At 50.4% G+C, this 16,642-nt stretch overlaps 1 protein-coding gene across 1 annotated transcript in view; it reads left to right on the plus strand.

Moving 5' to 3' along the window:
- The window catches only part of RPH3AL (rabphilin 3A like (without C2 domains)), a 32,008-nt gene that overhangs the window by 10,597 nt on the left and 4,769 nt on the right, over positions 1-16,642 (plus strand). The window contains exons 5-7 of the mRNA XM_009811294.2: positions 6,661-6,835; positions 13,672-13,785; positions 14,259-14,441. Coding sequence (XP_009809596.1) covers positions 6,661-6,835; positions 13,672-13,785; positions 14,259-14,441 — 472 coding nt within the window. The remainder of the gene's footprint in view (positions 1-6,660; positions 6,836-13,671; positions 13,786-14,258; positions 14,442-16,642) is intronic.

Consider the following 16,642-nt stretch of genomic DNA (forward strand, 5'->3'; position numbering starts at 1 on the left):
GCTAACAGCCAAAGTGTGCAGCATTGTTCGTACGTGCTAAAGCTCTCATCCCTCCATCTTCCTTGTTATTATTTATCCCTGTAGGCTTGATTTAAGCTAGGGTAAGTTTAGTGACATGTGGTAGTTTTCTTCCCCCTTTTGCTGTGTGGACAGAATCTGTGCTGGCTTCAGTTACGATTAAATCATTAGTATGCCTGGGTCAAAATGAAGACCAAAGTAACAAGCTATTGTTTACATCAAGTTTTCAGTTGGAGTCGAATGCTTGATGCCCAAAGATCCCTTTGGGAATCCCAGCCTCAGCCATTCAGAAGGGTTCTTTGCTGCTTTCTCTTCCTTCAAAAAACCTCCACTGGGAAGGCTATGCGGCATAGCAATGAGAAACAAGTTGCTCTGACACTGTCTTTATTTCTGGCGAGTGGAGGTGATTAATGGATTCTGCCTGCTGCTTGTGTCCCAATCATCCAGAAGCAAAACGACATGTTCGGCAGCACTCGAGCTGCTGAGCATGATGTGTACATGCAGGGTGAGGGTCTCCGAGCTGCCAGAGAGGTGCTGGGAGGAAAGTACTGTGTTCTCATACGGTCGGGACCTGACAGAGCCTGGATGTTCCTCCCGGCAAAGAGAACATCCCCAAGGACCAGCAGACACCCCTGCATCATAAGTGCATCTCTTACCGAAATAAGATAGACCTCATCTGCTTTAGGCCAGAACTGGCCTGTTGGAGATACCACTTGTCCCAGCTGTTTGCAGAAGCATATATTGATAACCCCCTTTTGTTCCTCCAGGATTCTGTGGCCGTTTTCCTTTGCAATGTCTTCTCAGGGCAATGGAATTAAAGCAGGCGTGGATTGTGTTTTATTGTTCCTGCAAACAAGGGTAGAAGCAAATTCAGTCAAGCTCACGTTCACTTTTGAGGGCAAGAATCTCCCTTCCTTCTTCCCTCCTCCATGTGCTGCATTGCCTTTCTTGGCTTTGCATCTTGCATTGCCTTTCTGGAGACTTGAGTGTGGAGGGCTGATCATCCTTGGGGCAGTCTTGTTTCTGCATGCATATGAAGTCCTGTGGCATGATCAGGGACGCTGATCCCTGATTGCAGCAAATGCTGGCCGCAGGTTTGCAGTGAGCCTGTTTGCTAACTTGGCAGTGAAGCAGTGATGGACCCACGGGAATGAGAGTGCAGGGCAGAAAGGGAGCAAATCCTCCAGCAAAACGGGCTTATTGCAGCGGCTGTCAGAGGAGCAAAACTGCCTGCGAGGAGCTGTGGTGGGCATGTATACAGCTGGAATGGTTCCCTGCTGCCAGGCCTCTGGCAGAGCACGTGAGCTTGGTAACAGCTTGGGCAGCAATGCCCATGTTGAATTAGTTGCCTGTGGCTGAAGTCTGCCTGTCACCTCCTGGCCTGAAGGGGAAATGGGACCTGCTGTGTTTTGTTAAATCCCTGCCCAGCCGTTTAACTCTCTGCACAGCCTTGTTTTGACTGATACCACCAGGTTCTGCAAAGCACCTTCCTGAAATACCACTTTATATATTTTTTTTTTAATATCCATAATTAGCGATGCTATCATCGTAATTAAAATCCTCTTGGAAGCGTTTGTGCACATTTACATTTGAATTGACACATCCAAAATTGTAGCGATAATGAAAACAGTTTAAGTAGGGTGGGGGGAGATAGCTTTTTTTAAACCCCATCGAATATGAAAGAGAGTGTCAGCTCTCAGGGACCTGTTAAAGTTTTAATTTGCCCCCTCTGCTTCACTTTTGCTTTAATTTCTTCTCCTTCGATAAACAGCATTTTCATGGCTGGCTGCATTTCTTGGTTTATCACAATAAACCATGCAGAGGAAGATTACTGCGCTGGAGAAACAGAGTTGTCCCCTCCCCTTTTTTTTTTGCCCCCAGGGCTTCCCTTTTCACATATACACTCATACAATTTTGTACATTAGGAACCAGCATAGTCCAGGGTTTTTCCTGCCTGGCATGATGATTTCTTGGCAAAAGACCTTGCTGATGAAGGGGGGTGTTTATTTTGGGTGACTCTGTATTGAATCGAAGTGATGTGCACCTGTTTGCAATTCAAAGAACTCATCAATAGCCTGCCATATTATTTTGGGGGGTGGTAGCAAGTGGTTAGACTCAAAATAGTGTCCTCTAGAATAGAGCCACAGGAAAAAAAGAGGCCTGATTGAGAGGGGAGTGATAAATCGTTGAAGGCTGGCAGCCATTGCAGCTTGAGAAACGTTGGGGTCAGAGGTGCGATAGATTTTGCTATTCCGGAAACAAAGCTCCGAATAGCAATTTCACTGCCTTTTAATTTTCTTCATCCTCAAGTGCTGAATGTGGGAGTTGACAACAGATTGCTGTAAATAATGTAATTGGAAATCTCTGTGTTATGGAAAAGCAGATGAATGCAAATAACGAAGCTGAAGAGCGCTTGCTCTTTCTCCCTGCCAGTGGTTTGCAGCGTGCCAGAGCCACGGTGGAGAGCTGGGACAAAGTGAGTGTGCGGGCACGTGCTGCGTGAGGGCAATGGCAACGAAGTCCTCCCAGGGTGGTTGCATTTGCAGGTGCCTTTCTCTTCATTACGCATTGTAGCCCGCGAGAACCTGCTCCCCCGCCTTTCGGCTGCTGGGGGATTGAGCCAATAACGCCGGTGTCAGCGCGGGAAGCTAAAGGTAGCTGTTTTCCCCTTGCCCAGCCCAGCCCAGGCTGCTGCGAAGGAAGGGGGCTGCAGAATGAGAACAGCTACTGCATGGCAAGCAGTAGGTGGGAGAGCAAAATGTGGCTTTGCAGCGAAGAGCCTTCTTAAGCATCTCTGTGTAGGGGATGTGTGGCTTGGTGAAATGAACTCTGGAGGAGCTGCAGGTATTTGTTATGATCCTTTCAGCTGTGATCCTGTCCCTTCATCAGCAAGTCTTAATGTTTTCTCTGTTTAGGAGCTTGATTTAGCACTTAAGTGTTCAGAGAAAGAGGAGGGAGAAATTTGAGCAGTAACATGCATTTCACCAGGGCCCAGTGATTCTCTGTTAGGTCCCATTTACAGGCTGCACTTGAATATGCTAGATAAAAATATGCATCTGCTTCTGACTGTCTCATCCTGTAGCTATAATGAAGGCTTGATGCAACTTTAATAGGAATATTATCAGGGTTATAAAAGGCATTGAGCTCTCTGAACTTGTCATGGCCATAGCCATTAAATTGGTTTGAAGTAATAAAGAAAGGAGTCTGTTGCTAAAGTAGCTCTTCTCCCCCATGTCCTCCCCCACTTTGCTGTAGGGTAGTTTAGGTGTCAGGGGAGGCAGTAGGACAGGAGCCTGAAGGAAGTCAATATTTAGCGTGGATTTTGGTTGTGTGTGTCTGGGCCAGTTTGAGCGCAGTGGGCTGGGGACAGCTGCAGCCAGTGAACCGTGCTGTGGCTGCTCTGTCCTGAGCCACATGCTGGGCCACCATGTCCTGATCTGGGGTAATGCAGATACAGATCTTTAGTCCCCTCTGTCAAGCACTCAGAGCAAGGGATGATCAATGTTACTTAAAATTGGGTTGTTGCAAGAGGCTGGAAGGGGCTGGCTGTCCCTCTTGCTGATGAAATTCCAGCTCCACCCAAACTCAGGCTGCTGTGGGCCGTATTTCACCTTACATGCCAATGGGACGGGTGGGAGCAAAGCTCTCTCCTCCTTGGAAAGAGCAGCTCCGGCTAATAAACAAGAGTTTTATTCTTGAAGCGCTACTACAGATTTATTAATTTAAAATCAAGCAAGAACTTTGCTGTGGGGCCACTCTTACGATCAATGAAACTACCATCAATAGCAGTCAGCGACATTGATTTGTTTTGATGCATGGATGCTAAAACTAACCTGTGTGCCCATGTGCAGAACAGAACGTGAACTGCAGTCGTTTCGGGTGGGACATGCTGCTAACCTGGGGGGAGCAGAGGTACTGAATTACTATAGGGGAGAGCATCTTGCTGCAGCTGTTTTAGAGCTGATGTCAAAACAATTTCAGTACTGCTGTAATGAGACCAAACTCTATTAGAAGTACCAATTTAAAGTGAGTATGTATGCATAGAGTCAATTTTATACTAGTATTACTACATCAGAGCTGGATGTATTATATCATTAACTCTTTCTGTAACTGGATTTGCTTTGGGATAGTGAGAAACCTGGAGGTGACCAGGCTTTTCTTACAGCAGTCCTTGCTGTGTCTGATTGGTTTTATGGTGTGCCTAAATTGTGGTTCGCCTGAAGATAATAGGTCTCTTCAGTGTTTCAAATTAAATTACAGATGTTGCAAGGTCTGTTCAGAGAATGACTGTAAGAAAGGGTTGATTCCCTCCTGGCAGTTTGTGTGGGGAAAATTACATATGCCTCAGCTACCCGGTGTGCGGCAGGGAATGGACAACCTGCCCTCCTCAAGGCATGGCGCTGATTAGGGTGCAAACCCTGTGGCCGCAGCAGTCCCTGTTCTGCCCGCTGTGTCCTGCACGTACAGCTCTGCCCGAGGCCTCCCGCCTTCCTGAGACAAGGAATACCAGGGCTTGCCCAGCCTGCAGCTCCTGCATCGTGTGTGTTTACCTGAGCTGCAGTGGGGTAAGCTCCATGTAGAGATGTCTGTCCCAGATTTAAAAAAAACATAACACATTTCCTGATTCTGGAATTTGCAGGGATGGCAGAGCACGTTCCTCCAGGGTCTCTGTGCTGTGCTTATGAGTGCTGTTGTACAAGCTGTACCAAACGCTGTGCAGTCCCTACATGCTAGCAGAGGGGACAGAAGGAGCTGTGTCAGCTTGTGCCTTGACTGGCTGGGTCACTGTTTTGGTTGTTTGCATGCTGGTGAAGTGTTCTGCCTGCCAAGGCCCCCTCTGTAGAAGAAGAACTTGCAGTCTTCTCTCCTTTGGGGAATTGGCTTCCCAGCTTCTCACTTGGATGGCAGCCTCACTGTCCCGCTGGGCTGTTACCCAGCAGGAAAATGTTGGTGTAATTGCAAGGTGCTCTCACCTCCTTGTTTCTAGATCCTGCTGTGGTGCATGCAAGCTTCTCTCTTGCACTCTTAGGGTAACTAGTGTATGTGCTGGGTCACAGCGATGCTCTGCTTTTTTCTGCTGGGTGCTCTTCTTTTGAAAAGCATACTCCCAGGTTGCCCTCTGAATTCAGATCACCTTCACTTGGCTTTCAAGACCCCAAACACAGAGATTTTAGCTCTCTGTGTTGATGGCTCTGGAAGAGGAACCAGGCAAACTGCTGAGCAATCTTCTCCCATCAGTGAAATGGTGATGGTGGTGTCCTGCTTTTTGTGCCTGCGTGAGAACAACTTCTCATGAGTTCCAGGTGTTGTCACTGCCCTCTGCTTTGATTAAGCCCTAAATGCAAATGTATTGCTGTAATTAAGGATATCTGCATTTGCATCTATTGCCATCATAGTGATACTATATGCAAAATGCTTTGGGAACTTGGAGTAGAAACACTGATGAACTCCTTCACTCTGAACAGAAGTGCAAGGTTTCCACCCCCCTGCATGAAATAGAAAATGATATTTTTACTCTTTTAACTTATTTTTGCCTTAGCTGTCTCATTAGCTCATTATTAAATTGCTGAAAGGCACAAAAGAATTAGGTTTTTAGAGGCCATTTCTCCTTGTCTGAGCTGCCATCCTTTTCCCTTCCTCTGGCTCACAGCAGGCTTTATGTTAAATGTACTTAATAGATCTCCTTCATCATAAGCTGCATTAAAACTAAATTGGAGAGTAGAGGGCATTCTTACAGGAGATATTACAGTTCAGCGCTAGCAGTCCATTTTGTGCTGCAAGTTCAGGTTATTTGAGTGTCGTTCTTCTTGTTCTGGGGTTTTCAAGCACACTCGTTAAATGATTTGGCTTAGCCTGAATTGCTCTGTGAAATGAATGCCAAGGTTGTGCCATTCGGTATGGCACGAGGCAGCGATTGTGCTGTCCTGGCATTGCTGCCTGCATCTCCCAGCTGCTGCCAGTCTTTGACTCTCTCAGAAGTAAAGCGACTCAGGGCATGACAGGAGAGACTCGTCAGGACTTGCTGACCCTCCAGCCAGTGCAAGACTTTTCACATTAAGCAGAGCATGTGCCTGGCGCTGTTGCCACCCATGGCACGTGCCTGCTTTCTCCAGGAAGCTTTTCTTTTTGTGGATTACCAATGGGAAAGCAACAGATGCAGAAATTGAACTGCCTGCTGCTTAGTGCAGGCCAGGGAGCTTCATCCTGATATCCTTGTAGTAAGCCTGGGAACGTGCATTTGACTCAGGCGTGGCATCAGAGAAACATCCAGTCTTGACCTGGAGAACATAAGAAACACCATAGTTTGCACAATCACCCTCTGCTCCTCCTTTAGTCTGTGCCTGTTGCTTATTCAGATTTGTGATTTTTTTTTTTTTTTTTTTAGTGGTGGAAGAAGGACCGAGGTAAAGCTGGGCTGACAACGTGTGAGGATGAATTTGGGATGCTGTGGTAGTTGCAGAGCACAGGGGAACCAGTGGGCTTTGTGAGCTGGGAGGCTTGACGCCCCACGTGTTTGAGTGGGGTTAGGGTTGCTCAGAGGGAGTGGCAGGGCCAAGCTTGGTGGGGAGCTCATTTGGTGCTGGTTGTGCTCTCTTTCTGTAAAAATCCAGGCTTAAGGTGTTGTGTCTTCATCTCCAACAGGTTTGGAAGAGGTCTGGTGCGTGGTTCTACAAAGGGCTGCCCAAGTACATCACGCCTTTGAAGAGCAGCAGCAAATCCAGTGAGCTGCCCTCACAGACTTGGCAAAGCGAGCCAGCCGTGCCGGAGGCAGAGAGTGTTGGGACCAGCCGATCCTTCACCTGGGCCAGGGGAAAAGGTTGGTTGTCTGCTCCTTGCTCAGGAAACAGGCAGGGAGAGGGGGAAGAAGGACCTGTTGCTAGCAGGATTCAGGTAGTCGGGGAGGCTCTCTGTTAGAGGTAGGGGATAGCCAACAGGATGTGTTGTGTTTCCCATGCGGGCAGCGGTGGTTTTTGTTGCCTATGGTATGTTTTTCAGGTTTCACTGTTGCTTAAGTGCACATTGGTGGCCCAGACTAGCCCCAGTCCTTCAGTCCACCCTTGCTTTCCTCTATTCCTTGCAGCCCCCTCTGTTTTGCTGGGACTGCCAAGGGAGGGATAAGCCATGAAGCAGACACTTGAAGTAGACTGCAGCCCAAAATGCTCCTCCTGCTGAGCTATGTAGGACAGTGCCACGGATGGACATTGTTGTGCAGCCAAGGCTGACAAAAGGCTGGTCTCATTCCTTCCCTCCTTGAGGTTGCTTGCTCCTTGCTTCTGGGGCTCCACAGAGCGCCACTGGGCAGACACCTCAAGTAGCTTTGAGCTGGGTTAGAAATTACACCCCCAACATCTCTCTGGGGTCTTCCTGGGGCCTGGAGCAAGTGGGCAGACATAGTCTTCTACAGTCAGTGGGCAGGAGCGAGCTGATGCTGGCTGTGTCCTTCTGTGCCTAACGCCCCTGAGCAGGCGAGACCAGCAAAGGGTGAAGGTTCTTCCCCAGGCCTTGGGGAGGAGGCTGAGGTTTGCAGCATGGAGAGCTCAGAGCTGAGTAGTTCTTTAAATGTGTCTCGGAGAGCTGTTGATTAACTTAGCCCTGTGCAGGGCTGGGGGCAGAGCACTGACAAACCTGAAGATTTATTAGCTTCAGCACTCACATCCCTGTTCTTTGAGGTAGACCTTGATTGAAGTAGACTGTTGTACCGCATGTGGCATCTTGGATCGCTGCCGTGTCAGATCCCATTCACAGCGCTGCCTTGTAGGGCTTTTTTCCCCCCTCTTTTCCATCTGCCCACTGTGTCATTGCTCATACGCCCACTCCAATGCTGTGCCTAGAGCCAGCTGGGGGGAAACAGCAGCTCGGCATTGAGGAGCTGAGCACTCAGGGTCAATAGCACAGCAGCGGATGGATGCTGCAGAATTAAAGCTGCTGCCAGTCTGCTTTGATTTCTCTTCATTTCTTTCTGGTGTGGATTAGCAGAACTGTCTGGCCTCTCTCCCCTTCTGTCTTTTGCTATTAGATCCCCTCAACTGGAGAAGACCTCTTCAGCGTACCAGCAGCGTACACTCTTCCACATCAAGATAAATCTTACTAGTAGTGCAAGGGGAAATAACCTTTTAATAAAAAGGACTTGGGAGAGTCGGGTTTACAAACCTTCTCTTCAGGCCCCAGCTAGGAAAGCACTCCCAGCCCTACTGTAACTTTTGTAATTAAAGACAAATTAGATCAAGAGTAGATGGTTGTGCTTCCCTCCAGGAGATGCTTGGAAGGAGTTGTCTTAGCGAATGAACTGATGGATGTATTTTCTGTTCACACAAAGATGTTGAGCCCAGACCTGGTCTGCTTTTTAGTTCAGCTTTTTAGTTGAGTTTTGTTTTGGGGGAAGGTGTCCCTCTAAATACTGGCAGGAGCAGCAGAGGAGCAGGTGGAGGACAGCAAAGTGGCCTTGGTAAGCTTTGATGTGGGTGGTGAGCTGCCTTTCTCCCTGTGCTCTGATTTTTGGCTGGCTGCTCTTTTGTGGGTTGGATAATATTAATTTATGGTTTTATTTTCTGGTGCTTTCTTTCCTTGTTGCCCTTCTGTTAGGCCGCCTGTCCTCTGGACAGTTTTCAATGGGCACTGTGGGCTGTAATTCATCTCTGAAGCTGGGAGCTTGTACATCTCGCCCTGCCGTTTAACTTTTTTAAACCTGCCAGTGCTGGGGCTTCTGCTGTTTGTCAGCCGAAACCTCTGCAATGTGCAGGGCAGCCGCCTTCCCCCCCGTGGAGATGATGTAGCTGTGATATTGCCGGCATGAATCTGTGACTGGGCCTGGACTGAGCTTTACGAGGCCGTGGCTGACAAGGCAGCCTGCCTTACCTCTGCCTGGCTGATAGCATTTGTCAGCTCACGCCTCGTATGCCCGCATCTGAACACGTCCTTTCGGCACTGAGTAAAGCCCTGTTGCTTGTTTGGCAGGATGTTCTTGAGAACGAGTTCTGGCATTTAACGTGCCTGACTGACCGGCTGCTCTCAGGGGGGTTTCTGTTATCTTGGCCAGCCATGTTTAACCCCACCACTCGCCTCCCGAGGCGCTGAAGGAGCTGTCTCTCAGCTGTTAAGGGATTCAAGGTAGGTGGGACCAGCACAGGTGCAGCCATGTCCCAGCACAGCCCAGGGGGAGAGGAGCCGTGGTTGTCCCTTTGACATCCTCCATGCTAGGAGCTGCCTTTCAGCAGGGATGGGGCAAACCTCAAGTGTCCCTTTTCCCCGCCAAAGGAGGGGATCAGTACCAGGCCCTGGGTATCGGCCGCTCTGGCTGTGTCTGCTGCAGGAGGGTGGGAAGGCAGCGGGATGGAGGGACCACAGGAACGTGCCTCTTGGAAGAAAAGCCAAACCCACCAAGAAGTAGTTTTATTTTTACATACCCATTATTTCCCTTGCACTTGCTGACATTGGGATTTGCCGTTGCCTTTAGTTTTTCTGTAATAAACAAGCGGTTGCCATGGTAACCCTGCTATTAGTTAAGGCACAAATGTATTGTCATGGGGAGAATAGCAGTAATATTTCTTGTGCTGGGGAGCAGCTCTGCTCCGTGTGGTGGAATGTGGGTGGGTTTTTGCACCGGGTCATGCGGGACGGGGCCGTCAGTGGGTGGGGAGCAATAAGCAGCAGGGCTTTCCTTCCTCTGAACTCAGAGTTCTGCAGAAAAAAATGTGAAGCAACTGTGTGGAAAAAAAAGTGTGCTCCCTGAGGTATTGCACTGTTTGGCATGAGGGCTGCCTGCTGCTCTGCTTGGTCTCCGTTGGTTTCTCCCATTGCAATGCGCTCCAGTCCCGTTGCCAAGCAATGCCATGTGCTGGGCTCTGCTGTCGGAGCCGCAGGAGCAGCGGCTGGGTAGGGGGATGCAGCCAGTTTGTCCGGTGTCTGTGTGCTGGAGGCCAAATCCCTGAGTGATGGAGCAGAGAGGAGTGTGCTGGGGCAGGTCAAGCGTTTTGCAGGCCACTGAGGAGTCATCCAACTTCTCTACAAGTTTGGGAAGCAGTGATGCTGCACACGTGCGGCTTCTGAAGGGGAGAGCAGATGGGTCCGGTCCCCTCCTACTGCTGGGAGGTGTCCCTGCAACTGGGGGCAGCGCTGGGCATGATCTACTGTGGGAGCTGCGCTCGGTGAGACACTTGGGTTGTAACAAAACTCTTCATCTCCAACCCTCCCACCTGCAGTGACCGGGAGCTGTCGATCTCCCCACTCCCTGGAGGTCATTTTGCAAGGGCTGATGATACGGGTGCTGCAGGGGAGCTGTGTGCTCAAGGGCTCGTGCTCAGCCCACTCATCCAGCACGTGTTGGCTGCACTGGGTGTGTGCGGCTGTTCGGAGCTATTGCTACAGGGTGCCCGTGTGTGCCCCTGTGTTTTTTCTGTTATTTTTGGCAGCGGTAAGAAGTGCCAAGCTTTGTGTGTGCAGGGACTGAGCTCTGCCCTGCAGTGGGCAGCGGGAGGGAGCATGGCTGGCTCTTCCCATCGCTGGCATGCCTGTGCCAAATGCACACATTTAATATTAGAGCTCAACCCCAGCCAAGTGCTCCTTTCCCCTTGGCCTCAGCACAGCCTCCTCACATCCTCTGCTGCTGGGGTTAAGTGCAGCCCGGCAGCCCTCCACTGTTCCCTGTGGCTCTCTGTGCTGCGAGGCTCTGGTACCTCTGGCTCAGAGGTTGAACCACGTGTTGGAGGGATCGTGGGCTCCAGCAGCAGCCACGGGGTTTTCAGACCCATTCCCTGTGGGAATATTGCTTTTCTTGCAAGTTTTATCTCGGCATATTTTTTTTATGAGCTTTTTTTCAGTCAGCTGGAGATGGAGAGGGATAAATCTGTTACGTTCTCTGAAAGTACAGCCATCCAACGACTCATTGATATATCAGCAGCTGCTGGAACACCAGATTTACGACTTCTGGGCTGTGGAAAGTGCCAGCAGAAGGTCTGGGAGCTTTGGGAGAAAAATTACCTTAAAGGGAAACATCGGTGCAGTGGGTGAAATACACTCTTACTGGCAGCAGAGGAAATGAGAGCAGACAGGGCTGCCCCTGTGGTGTGAGTGCCGTCATGTCATTAATATTTTCCTCCTCTTGTGCTGGTCCTCTCTGAACTGCTGAATGGCAGAAGGGAAGGCAGCTAAAGTCACCTCCACTGGTTCACTGGGGCCCTCTCCAAATAAATCCTGACTTCTGGCATTTTTAAAGGATTCGTGGAGGAAGGAGCTGTTCTAAAGCAGTGGATTTTATGAATCCAGGAGGCCAAAAAGGGATGATGACCAAGTGGGACAGGAGTGCATTTGCCCAGGGAATTGGGCAATGGGATAGTCAGAATGATTCTCACAGCTGAGATTTGGATTTTGTAGCAGAGAGCCTGGTATGTATGGGTTGTTACTAACAGTATTTATATATAGTCCCCCACCTCTCCCAGGGAGCTTTAGGGAAGTAGTGAAGCTGTCTTTAAGAGAGCAAAGCCCAAAGCCAAACCTTTGCTTTGAGAACTCTTAGCCAGAAGCGTAGCCCCCCTGCTTGTAATGGGGCTTCGCTCTCTTCCTGGCTCAGCTCCGCAGCCCCTTTCCCCGCAGGTGAGAGGTCCCGTTTCTGATGGTGCTGGCAGACCGGGAGAGGAAGGGCCAGCCCCGGGCAGGCTGCAGGCACAGAAGGAGCTGGTGCCCGGGGGAAGGCTGTGCGGGCAGCGAGGAGGGGGCCTGGCAGCCTGCCCTCTGCACAGCGCTTCCCAGCAGCACATCGTGCGTGGGGAGCTGCCTGCCAGGGCAACTTCAATAACACTTTGCAATAACACTGGCAGCCAGCTTTAATATCCTCAGAGATGTTAACTCCAGAAAAGTGCTATTTTAGGTATAAATTTTTTTTTTAATAAAACATTTTGTGTAGTACAGATTGCTTCCTGAATACAGGAGCATCTGCAGAGGTCCTTGGCAGAAAGTTTTGACAGCTTGTGCTTGCCTGTGCGAGGGGAGGGATACCTGTCCTCCTGCCCTGGGCAGTGTTAAAGGGTTTGTAGCTCTGCGAACCACGTGTAGTGAATTTTAGCGCTGATGTAGAGAGATAAACTGACAGCTCTCTTTGCTACCCCATGGTTGTCACCTTGTACCACCGCACCCATGTCCCTCCTGCGCCTGGCAGCACGTGAGGCTGGGCACAACAAGTAACAGCACAGGGGCAAAGGGGTTTGTTCACCGGCAGAATGGGGAACTCATTTCTCATATAAATGTGAGCTTATAACTACATACTGATGAATATAAAGAAATAGTTGAGGCTTCCTTTTTCTACAGTAGAGGCTGTAGGTTGCGGTGTTGCCTACTCTATGTCCCACATGAGCCAATACTGCACTTCCCACCAGGAATTGTGACCCACTGTTTGAAATGGTTTCTGGGCTGCCAGGAGAGCTGGTATCTGCCTTGGTCAGATGGAGAAATGCTGTAGGTGCAATCCCTCAAACGAAAGACAGCTGTTTTCTCGTTACCTTCCTCCTCAGCCCCATCATTTCTGTTCTGAGATCAGGCCATTACAAAAACCCAGGAGGTGGAAAAACACCTTTCTCATTTTACCCATAGCAGCTGGCAGTCAAGTTATCTTTTACACTGGTATAAGCAGGAGAGGTACTTGCATAATTGCATGGAGAAGTGGAAACAACCTGCCGATTTGGGAAGCTGTGTCTGGCAAAATGAGGGTCCTTCAGCTCTTGTGGACACTATAGAGGGTGGAAAGCAGCAGGATTAGGGCCAGAATTAAGGGGGGGGGGAAAGGAAGAAAAAAAGCAGCCTTGAAATGGGGGAACAGTCTCCTTGAGGAAGAGGAGCGACCCTTGCCTTTCAAGCCTTGGGGGCATAGGAGTAACACAGTTCTGAGCAGTGTGCTGATAGGGGTGAGTGTCTGCTGAATGGACAATGAGCTAATAAGGCTGGTTCTTCGTGTAATTGCTGCAGGGTTTTTTATTTGATGTGCTCAGTATTTATCTGGTGTTTTCCTCATAGATCCTGGAGCCTCCACAGAGCCCCTGCTGCACTTGAAATGTGGCTTGGAGGAAGCCAGCCCCTCTCCCCGCATTACTCAAATGTGGATGCTCTTACGGTGGAGCTGGGACCCCTCCACCTGCAGCTGAGCAGGAACCAGCCTCTCCCCAAGCCCAGCTCTTAGCGTGTCACTGCCGTGTGAGAGATGGCAAATGGCAGGAGGAGGGGGCTCGCTGGGGCTCTGGCGTGGGGGTCAGCAGGAGCAGAGCCCGGCTCCCAGGCCAGCCACGCCGTGGGGCTCTTGGCTTTGCGGCAAGGAGCTTTGGGCAGCAAAGCACGGCACAGGAGCAGTGTGGTTCACATGGTCCCAGTCAGGTTTAGGAGAGAAGCACTGGTGGTGTGTGCATCTGCTTCAGGTGCTGGCACCACTGGAGTGTGTGCAGCGGAGTTATAAATCATCTGTAAAAAGTAAAAGTACATCATGTCTGAGAGGAAGAGTGAACAGCTGTGGGGGAACTGCAGGTAGGGCTCCTTTTGGAGAGGGAGAACATGATCAGCAAGTCAGCATTTGTTCATGTTTTATTTGGATCCATCTGGCACCCTCTCTGGTAAGTGTTATGAACATTGTGAATAACTGTCTCTCTCCTCTCCTCCGCCCAATCTTTTCTGCAGTGGTTTCTAGCGACAGTGAGAGCGACTCAGAGTTCAGTTCCTCCAGCCTGGATGACAAGCCCTTACCTGTGGGGTCAAAAGGCTCACAAGGCAGAAAGCACCGAGCACGACTGGGTGAGGAGTTGCTGTTCCTTGTGGCTGGAGGGTGGGAAGTGTAAAGTGCTTGAATGTTTGGCTCTTGGTACTATGGGTTTTGTCTCAGCCACTTGCCTGCCCTATGCTGGTGCAGCCCACTGGCCTTAGCTGTACCAGGTGGGGATCTGGTCCTTTCCTACTGGAATAGTATCAATGGGTCAAACTGATGGTGGGTCGCTCCATTCCCTGCAGCCTTTCGGGATCTGCCCTTGCAGTTGGGAGCTGCTCCCGGCTGCCTGGCAGCACGTCTCTGGCCATCTTCTCACTCCTGACTTTATAGCACTGGAATTGCCGGAGCCGTTTTAGGAGTGGAACATGGGAACTGGGTTTTGACCCTGCTCCTGAGGGTGCCTGGCTGGGAACGGAGATGCTGCTGCTGTCTCAGGACCTGGCCCAGCATCTGCACCCACTTCTCCCTCTCACAGCAGTATCTCTCTGTTGTGTCCCTGCAGCACCCATTGGGGAACCTAGCCAGGCCATGAGCAGGGCGCTGGAGAGCACCCACTCCCCTGCCCTCTCAGGGAGCCACAGCAGCCTGGGCAGTGAGCAGGGGGCTGCCCTCAGCGCCACGGAGAGCTGCCAGAGTGACCAGCCAGCGGACGGACGCAACAGTGATGTTGGCAGCAGAGTCCCCGGTAAGCCGAACCTCCGCTGTGGGCAGAGCCATGCTTTTGGGGCTGACTTCCCTCAAAGCGCAGCTTTCTCAGAGGCACACCTGGCAAAGCTGCGGCCCAGGATCACCTTCCTCTGCTGCTTTTCTCATGGCAGATGCTGTCACAGCATTACAGCTCACTCCTTCCCTCTTCCCCGAGTGCAGAATCTATTCTGCAACATGAGTAATTGTCTGGGGTGGGAGCTGCCTACACCCACCTCTGGAAGCAGCCGTAGCCTGGGTCTGTGCCCCTGCAAAGGCCTGGAGCTCCTGTCTGCCCTGCAGAAGCAGCAGAACAGATTGAGCTTTCACTGAAGCAAAGCAGAAGTCCAGCAGCTTTATGAGACTGAATAAAATTTTTCCTTATGTTAGATGGCTCTTAAAGCCAAGCATGGCTCTTCCCAGAACTCTGCAGTGCAAAAAAAAAAGACACTTTCCCCCCCTCAACAACCTTGGAACAATTAAGTGACTGTGAGAGCAGAGGCTGCTATCATGTCTGATCTGGAGCAGCTGAAAGAGATGTAAATGTGTTCTCTCTGCGGTTCCTGCTAATCTATTCAATAACCCCTTAAGTTATCATTTAGTGCCGCTCCCTCCAGAGCATTCCTACTGCCCTGTGAACTGCCACTCCTTTTATTCCTGAGCCTGTTTTGTGCTGTGCATGTTGAGGCGTAAATTGGATTAGAGGGAGCAGGTTTATCCTTTAGTGCAACATGGAGCCATAGTCCCCCTCCCCACACTTCCCACTAGAAATAGCCAGCATAAAATTGTTTCTCTGCTCTTCCCTCCCTCCCTAAGTTTCAGGGATTTGCAGTTTTCTTTAATTTTAGTTTTCGCAAAATGAATCAGATGAATGATACTTCTGCGCTGTCTGTCCTCTCTCTGTATTAGAGTGCTGCCCCGGACTGGGTTTATTTTAAGCCCCTGTTGGCTGTGGCATTAGAGATGGCTGATGCCCATTGTGTGTTGACTCTGCTGCCTGATGGAGTGGAGCAGCAGGTTATTCTGTGGGATTGAAGCGGGTGGTGCTGGATAGCAGGTGTGACTCCTTGGGTGCTTTTTCTGCTGATGCTACGTGGCCATGCTGAAGTCTGGATGGATGCACACCTGGATGGTGTGTTTGTACAGCACTTAGCACTTTGGAGCTTTCCTGCCAGCTGTTTGAACTAACTGCTACCTGGCCGTGGCAGTGGAAACAATATCTCAGAGGCAGAAAATGCCTTTTTCCTGCTAAAAACCTCATATGCAAAGCTTGGCACGAAGGGTCAATGCTTTCCAGTGAGATGTCTCCTTGCTAGGCAGGGGAGAGCTAAAAATGACAGGCAGCCTGGACACATGTTTAAAAAAATGAAAACTATAGTAATCTCATGAGCCCAGTTAAAATAGTCCCTGAGATGTAGAGAGGATCTGGCTAAGGAAAAGGTTAAGCCAGGTTGGCTGACTAGAGAATATCTGTAAAGATCTTTTATGATGTCTGGGGTCATTTATTTCCCAGTCTTCCTGCAGAAGGGGCTGCTTTGTTCAGACACGGTGCTTGCAGCAGTGAGTGCCTTGGTCGGAGGGCTCCACAGCCCCCAGAGCCGGGGAAGGGAGGCAGCGAGGCAGCAGCAAGTATTTCTGTTTGTGTGTGCTGGGGGGGGAACGAAGTTGGCAGTGGTTGCAGTCAGCAGGCACAGGCTTGGGAACTGATGGAGAGTGGCAGCAGGCAGGGTCCTCTGTGTCATGTCACCTCAGGGAACCAGCCACCAGCCAAGCATCCTCCCGGGCTGGGGAGCTGCTATGGGCGCGCAGGGAGTTAGGTGGCACTACGGCTATAGCTCTGTGACCGCAGGAGGTGGCAGGACGGGCTACAGAGCAGCTGGCCTGTCTTCAAGCCTGTCTGGTGCTGGTGTTACACCTTTCTGCAACATGGGTGCTGGCGAGGGCTGGTGTGGCAGCATTAGAGACTCTACCAAAGGTCTCTGCAAGGAGGCGAAGCTGGAACGTGTGCATGTTGTGGGAGGCACACGATGTGCCTGTGTTGTGTTTGCCATGGCTGTATGTTCTGTCCCACAGTGAGGGTCATCTTCAGCGCTTCAGGGTGGGGAGGAGAAATGGAAAGTGAGTTTGTTTTCCCTCAAATGTGTTTGGGATGTGGTCTTACTTCCATGCAGCAAGTGAGCAGCAGCGGTAAGCATGGTTGGC

The sequence above is a fragment of the Gavia stellata genome, chromosome 25 (genome assembly GCF_030936135.1).
Source record: "Gavia stellata isolate bGavSte3 chromosome 25, bGavSte3.hap2, whole genome shotgun sequence".
In the NCBI taxonomy this organism is placed as follows: Eukaryota; Metazoa; Chordata; class Aves; order Gaviiformes; family Gaviidae; genus Gavia; species Gavia stellata.